This window comes from Monomorium pharaonis, chromosome 5, assembly GCF_013373865.1.
Source record: "Monomorium pharaonis isolate MP-MQ-018 chromosome 5, ASM1337386v2, whole genome shotgun sequence".
In the NCBI taxonomy this organism is placed as follows: Eukaryota; Metazoa; Arthropoda; class Insecta; order Hymenoptera; family Formicidae; genus Monomorium; species Monomorium pharaonis.
In genome coordinates, this window is record NC_050471.1 from 16,228,256 (window position 1) to 16,236,342 (window position 8,087).

Sequence of the window (8,087 nt, forward strand, 5' to 3'; positions counted from 1 at the left end):
TTCAGATGTTAGATATGATTCATCCAATGATATCTGGCAAGATATCGTTAAATGATTTAAAAAAATGCAAAATGACATCTATCTTCTTTGATACTTTCTTTAATCTGGAAAAATATCTGGATCATGAACAAAGAGATCCATTTGCTTCAGCAAGAGATCACGATGCTGATGGTCACGAAGTACGTAATCATGTTTATTTATTATTTTCTAATATTTTATTTTATTTTATTTTATTTTAGTAAAATATCCATATACATACATTACACATACATAATTCGTATAAACTTTGTCGTACATAGTATATAAATTATACGTGTAATGTATATTTTTAGAAATGGCATAATATATAACTGTATAATGTACAAATCGAACCTCTAAGAACGTTCGAAGAAAGCCTGGCCCGGGCCTGAGCTTGAGCCTTTCCTTGCTGCTCCTGAGCTCTCTTCCTTTTCTCAGCTTCGGAGTGTTTCTTCCTAGGAAGACTCATCCCCTTTGTTGATCCGTTCTTTGCAATTTTGGTGCCGCCCGTGTTCCTAAGGGCCCAATCAGCGCCCGACCCTGCTTCTACTACTCCTCTGGAGTCTTCAGACGAAGCCTCTATTGGAGTATTTTCCGTGAGTTTTAAAATTTCAAAAGAACTATCTATGCAGTTCCCACGAGTAGCTAGGGAAAGAGTGGTCTGTCCACGCGAAGCCCCGCATGCGTGGGTAAGGCTAGATACTCTAGGGTTTTGCTCGGTTCAAGACACTGCTCCCCCAGTGCCATGCAACCCTTGCCGCGATAACTCCCAGCTTGGGTTGGTGAGTTGGGCTACGGCTTTCCCTTTTAGGCAGATTTTTACGCCCGCCGGAGCTGGTTATAGCCGCCACTACCCAGGCGATTTACGCCAGATAAACACTCAACCCACAGAGAATAATCGGTTAATGAGGAATAAATAAAGACAATAGAACGATCAAAAAATCAAAATCTTTCAATTTATTAAAAAAAAATATATGCAATGTATATATGTATGTGTGCGCGCGTCGAGAGAAAGGAAGAGGAAAGAAGAGAGGGGGAGGAGAAAGGAAGGGAACGAGAGGGAGAAAGAGAGAGGAGAAAAGAAGAAGAGGACAAAAGAAGAAGACGGATAAAGAAAGGAGAGAAAGAAAAGGCACCAAAATTTAGGCAATTTCTTACTTTCCTATATCTCCTTAGTTCTCGTAAATTAGACATTACTGTATGAATGTCGATAAAAACATGATCTGCTTAAATAACACAGACACACAAAAAAAGTGATTGGTCCGGCGGACTAGACTAGTCAATCCTTATGTATTTTGACCCGCTGAATCCGAATCCAAGGTCAGAATTGCAAAGTTAGCTCGAATTTCCTAACCTCAAAAAAAAATTTTTTTTTTAATGTTGGTCCGGCGGACCAGACTAATCTATTTTTATGTATTTTGATTTGTTGAATCCAAATTCAATGTCAGAATTGCTGCATTGGCTTATTTTTTCCTAACCTCAAAAAACACTTTGTAAAAGCAGTTTGGATCACAAATGTATAATCCGGAACGTGCAGGCTTGCGTAACCACATTACCCAGGGAAAATTTTTTAGGAAACCACAAAAGTGAAGATTACAGAGAAAGGGTAGCGGAAATGATGGAAAACTATAGAAAACTAGGTTGCCTAATGAATCTTAAGTTGCATTTCTTAGATTCTTATATCAACTACTTCCCAGAAAATCTAGGTGATTATAGTGAAAAACATGAAGAAAGATTTCATCAGGATATCAAGGAGATGTAGTATCGATATCAAGGCAAGTGGGATGAGAATATGATGGCTGATTTTTGCTGGACGCTCAAACGTGATGTCTCTGTGAAAGGAAAAAAACGTAAGAGAAAGCCATTGCACAGAACCTTCGAGAATAAAAGAGATATAATAGAAAAAGGGAGTGAGTTTTCTACGCTATTTACAGAAGCTCAAACTTGTCATACGTATTGAATTTTCCCCGGGTAATGTGGTTACGCAAGCCTGCACGTTCTGGATTATACATTTGTGATCCAAATTGCTTTTATAAGGTATTTTTTTTTAGGTTAAGAAAAAATGAGCCAATTCAGCAATTTTGACCTTGGATTCAGCGGATCAAAATACATAAAGATAGTCTTGTCTGGTCTGCCGGACCAACAGTAAAAAAAAATTTTTTTTTTGAGGTTAGGAAATGCGAATTAAATTTGCAATTTTGACCTTGGATTCGGATTCAGCGGGTCGAAATACATAAGGATTGACTAGTCTAGTCCGCCGGACCAACCACTTTTTTTTTGTGTGCTGTGTAATTAACCCTAGAATGGTATACCTATATTTTTCAACCTCAAACGTTTTCCCGGATTAAAAGTGCACCCCATTTGTTCGCAAACGCGTTGCATTGAACAGATGAACTGATATCATTATTATGTTACTTGAATCTCTTCGTATTTTCATGACGAAGACGATGATGTGATCTACAATAATATTTGTTATAATTAAACATGTTAGAAATTTACTTAAAATAAGGCTTGAAAAAATCGCAAAAATTTATATTATTTTTGTGACTTTAAATTTTTATTATTTTTGTCAATTTTCAACAAATTTAAAAAAACCGAACAGTTTTGGAAAGGTAAAAGATAGATCTAGAACCGGGATAAAATGGATATTATTTAACTCTTTACGGGAGAGAACCTTAATTTTTCTTATGTTTTTTTGCGTTTTTATTTTATTAATATCTTTGTTAACACTAAGGTGCATGTTATTTTCATGAATTATTTATAAAATTGTTTATATTATTAATTAATTGACAAAAAATGTCTTTTTCATAGGAAAAATTTAAGTCAAAACGAACATTAAGTAACATGAATATCAGAATTTTAAAATTCAAAATGGCGGCACTAATATTGCGGACCGAAAATATTTTAATTTGGTTTATTTGGATAAAATTTATAATACAGGGGTTTTCGAGATCGCTGATTACGAATCTGACATTAGAATTTTAAAATTCAAAATGACGGATTCAACATGCAGAATCATAAAATTTCCAAATTTATCTGCGACCTTGAAAACCCCTGTATTATGAATTTTATCCAAATAAACTAAATTAAAATATTTTTGGTCGGCCATATTAAGTCCGCCATTTTGAATTTTGATGTCAGATTCGTAATCAACGACCCCGAAAATCCATGTATTATGAATTTTATCAACTAAATGAAAATGTTTTTGGTCCGCCATATTGGTTTAACCATTTAGAATTTTAAAATTCTGATGTCAGATTTGTAATCAGCGACCCCAAAAACCTATATGTATGATGTTTGTATTTCATGAATGCGTTTATAAAAATTCGGGTTTCAAAGGGTTAAAAAGTATAATTATTTTGATAAATAAAGTTGGAAAAAATGATAGTTAAAGACAAATAAAAAAATGAATAAAGACACAATCAATTTTTTTCATTTTGCTTAAAATTGTAAAAAATGTTTCTTTTTTAAATATAGAATATGTTATAAAAGTAAAAAAATTATTAAAATATTTTCATGACTCCAAGCGACACTCACTACACTGCACATTGGGCTGGAATACTGTCAAAAGTGACCAAAAACCAAGTTGACAATATTAACACAAAATTAAGAAATTCTTACAGATACTTACAAGTACTTCTTTTTCAAATTATATGTCAGAAAAATGATTCGTTTTGCAATTTTTGCAATAATTCACGAGTTATTGATTATTAAAGTATTAGTCCGACCTACCGGCAAATACAAACGCGCGGCGAGATGCGGCCGCCCACCGCTCGAGAGCCATGAGATTAGTAGGCGCGCGAGGGGAATTGTTTACAACAACCAGCAATGACTACGCGTGAGCGACGTGTAACGCTGGGTTCTCTTTTTGAGCTATAGTTTGAGCTATAGAAGATAGTTCCTTGCTTTTTTTAAATGAAAATTGTCTAACGACAAAAAGTATGTATGTATGAACGTGTATATACATGTATACAAAAGAATATCAATTCTAATGCCTAAAAAAGCGACTACTGAATTTATATATTATTATTATTTATATATTATTATTTTTTTAGCAAATAACGATTGTTCTTAATAAAGAATATTTTCTTGATGATAGTTTTAAATGTAAACTGTCATCATAAATTTTAGAAGAACCTGTTATTATATGTTTGAAAAAAGAATTTATACTTCTTCAAAGAACATTACAAAATTTTATTGATTAAAAATAAAAATAACAACCAAATAAAATGTTTGGTTTAACTTTATATTCTTGATTAAAAATTAAATAAGTAGGAAATTTATATTTTCTATTTTCATCCATAATAAAAAAGGCCGTGTAAACGCGAGAAGTGCGCTTTTGATCGCGCTGTATTGTTGCCGCTTTTCCGCGATGCTGATTGGTTTTCCGTAGAAAGCAAATATTGACCAATTAACTGGCATAAATACATTCAATTTTCTGTGCGATACATAACGTTATCTGTAAAATTCGTTGTGCAACTATTTGGAAATGAGGAGTGAGTTTAATTGGGTATATGGTTACATATGGATGGCTTTGTTATTATAAAACATTATGTATAAAACTCAGTGTTGCATCGCTATTGTGTCATTTGATAATATCAATAAGCGTCTGTAACCTTTTTTTCCTCAAAAGTGTACTGTAAATAATTATAATTAATTATTAATTAATTATTATAAGTAAATTACAGATATTAGTCGTATTCTTTTTTACTTCTGAATTAAACACCAAAAAAGTTTTAATTATTTCTTTCAAATTATTATTAATAAAAAATTTAATTATTACGCTGAAAAAATATTGTTAATTTTATAAATACATTTTATAAAACCAAAGTAATTTCTTAATTGGTTTTTTTTAGATAAAAATCTGTTTATTACAAGTTTAAAGATAAATAATCAATAAATAAACTTTTTACAATATGAAATAATTATACTTATTAATTAAATTATAATATTGAATTATATATATATATATATATATATATATATATATATATATATACAGGGTGTCCCAAATCTGGTGTGCAATATTTCATGGAAAGATAGACGGGATCGAGATGAACATAAAAATCCAATATAGTCTTGGTTAGGTCTATCAATAATCAAGATATAAATTTTTTAATTTATGCGAATGAGAGCGCGCCTTGCGCGCCGAAGGAAGGGCTCGAGCCGCTCGAGCCATAGCACGGCCTACTGTCTCAAGCATTGGCTGCCGGCGGCGGCGGGGGGAAGAAGGAGAAGCGTGGCGTCGTCGCCGTTCCCACGTCTCGCCGCACCGCGCCTAAGCTCGCGTCGATGGCTGCTACGCATACTCGCGATTACATGACAAGATTATAAATTATTAATAAAAATATGACAAATTTAAATCGTAATAAACTTCTGTAAATAAGAAAGTCAAAAGAGAGAAAGCGATGGAAACGTATGAATCCTGCAAATAATATAATATTTGCCGCATCAAATTCTCTTATCGTTTTTTATGGAATATTCAATTAACGAAGATTTATCACGATTGATTCTTTATACATTCTCCTTTCGTAACCATCTTATTAGAAAATTACAAAATGCACGAAATACTATCCCTAATATACACTCTTTGTAAAATAACACGATAGAAAAATATTCACGTTTGATCTAAGGACTTCAGGATAAATTATTCGATGCGACTTCTACGGTAATTATAGGTAATCAGAGATCAATGTTATGTCAAGTATCGTTAGTATGGTTAACTACAAAGGATTTTCTCTTGTATATGACAGAGAACTTCGAGTTTCTTCTATCGTTAATACATTCTAAGTCACTGAAAATCTGTCGTAATTAATAATGCAATTAAAGGTAGAAGAAACTGTAAGTTTTCTATGGTTATAAAAGAAAATCCTTCGTTGTATTAACAATACATGATATTAAACATTAATTTTTAAGCATAATTATCGTAGCATCGCGCCTAAGCTATCGTGAAATCGTTATATCAAGAGGGAATATTTTTCAGTGTTATTACAAAGAGTGTAACATACTATGGATAAATATTTCGCGCATTTTAGTATGACACCTCTCTCTCTCTCTCTCCCTCTCTCTCTCTCTCTCTCTCTCTCTCTCTCTCTCTCTCTCTCTCTCTCTCTCTCTTTCTCCCTCTTTCTTCCTCTTTCCCTCTCAAGCACTACGTAGTACACAAATACAATAAATATTACCACGTTTAACAACATTAGTTTGTACTATTCTACTTTCATTATGTGTGTAAATTGAATAAAATTTTAACAATTATCATTTCTTTATATTTTTAGTATTACACACGATTGAAAAAAAAATTATCAAAAATTATCACTAAAACTGCGATAAATAATCAGCACGATACTTTCTTTCTGAGTGTCGTATCGTGTTTAATGTTAAAAATGTTATAAAATAGTAATCTTGTTAAAAAAATTTTATATGACATTTAATGAAACTCTAATAATATTGATTGGAACTGTTGTTGAAAATGACATTTATCGTGTTTCTGTAAATACTTTAGAGGGAAAGATATTCTGCTAACTTCGTGAAATACATATTTTTATCTTTGTCTTTTTAATATAAAAATTGTAGCAACGTTCTGCTTTATTTAATTACACATAATGAAAGTAGAATAGTACAAACTAATGTTGTTAAACGTGGTAATATTTATTGTATTTGTGTACTACGTAGTGCTTGAGAGGGAAAGAGGAAGAAAGAGGGAGAAAGAGAGAGAGAGAGAGAGAGAGAGAGAGAGAGAGAGAGAGAGGGAGAGAGAGAGAGAGGTGTCATACTAAAATGCGCGAAATACTTATCCATAGTATGTTACACTCTTTGTAATAACACTGAAAAATATTCCCTCTTGATGTAACGATTTCACGATAGCTTAGGCGCGATGCTACGATAATTATGCTTAAAAATTAATGTTTAATATCATGTATTGTTAATACAACGAAGGATTTTCTTTTATAACCATAGAAAACTTACAATTTCTTCTACCTTTAATTGCATTATTAATTACGACAGATTTTCAGTGACTTAGAATGTATTAACGATAGAAGAAACTCGAAGTTCTCTATCATATACAAGAGAAAATCCTTTGTAGTTAACCATACTAACGATACTTGACATAACATTGATCTCTGATTACCTATAATTACCGTAGAAGTCGCATCGAATAATTTATCCTGAAGTCCTTAGATCAAACGTGAATATTTTTCTATCGTGTTATTTTACAAAGAGTGTATATTAGGGATAGTATTTCGTGCATTTTGTAATTTTCTAATAAGATGGTTACGAAAGGAGAATGTATAAAGAATCAATCGTGATAAATCTTCGTTAATTGAATATTCCATAAAAAACGATAAGAGAATTTGATGCGGCAAATATTATATTATTTGCAGGATTCATACGTTTCCATCGCTTTCTCTCTTTTGACTTTCTTATTTACAGAAGTTTATTACGATTTAAATTTGTCATATTTTTATTAATAATTTATAATCTTGTCATGTAATCGCGAGTATGCGTAGCAGCCATCGACGCGAGCTTAGGCGCGGTGCGGCGAGACGTGGGAACGGCGACGACGCCACGCTTCTCCTTCTTCCCCCCGCCGCCGCCGGCAGCCAATGCTTGAGACAGTAGGCCGTGCTATGGCTCGAGCGGCTCGAGCCCTTCCTTCGGCGCGCAAGGCGCGCTCTCATTCGCATAAATTAAAAAATTTATATCTTGATTATTGATAGACCTAACCAAGACTATATTGGATTTTTATGTTCATCTCGATCCCGTCTATCTTTCCATGAAGTATTGCACACCAGATTTGGGACACCCTGTATATATAAATGAGTCATTTCACGGAATCCACATATGAAATTTGAGATCATAGTCACCGATTTTGTTTAAACTGCAGAAAAATATTTGTCAAGATGAGTTAAAACAACCTGAATTTTTTTAGATTTTTAAACCCACGGAATTAGTGGGGCGCTGCTGTCATTTCTTTGACATGTCGCGTTCCGACAACGCTTTAAAGTAAATTTTCACCAATTTCTTCTTTTCTGTTTTTTTTCAAACGTGTACATTTTTATGTGAAATTT

At 32.8% G+C, this 8,087-nt stretch overlaps 1 protein-coding gene across 19 annotated transcripts in view; it reads left to right on the forward strand.

The window, feature by feature from the left end:
* The window catches only part of LOC105839109 (serine/threonine-protein phosphatase 2A regulatory subunit B'' subunit alpha), a 310,192-nt gene that overhangs the window by 207,517 nt on the left and 94,588 nt on the right, over positions 1 to 8,087 (forward strand). For 15 of the 19 annotated variants that reach the window (XR_004963295.1, XR_004963294.1, XR_004963290.1 and 12 more), the window contains one exon: positions 6 to 179. The exons of the other annotated variants lie outside the window; for them this stretch is intronic. Coding sequence is in view for 3 of the 15 variants with exons in the window: in XM_012685169.3 (XP_012540623.1) it covers positions 6 to 179 (174 nt within the window). In the remaining 12 variants the exon portion in view is untranslated. The remainder of the gene's footprint in view (positions 1 to 5; positions 180 to 8,087) is intronic. 19 annotated transcript variants of the gene reach the window in all.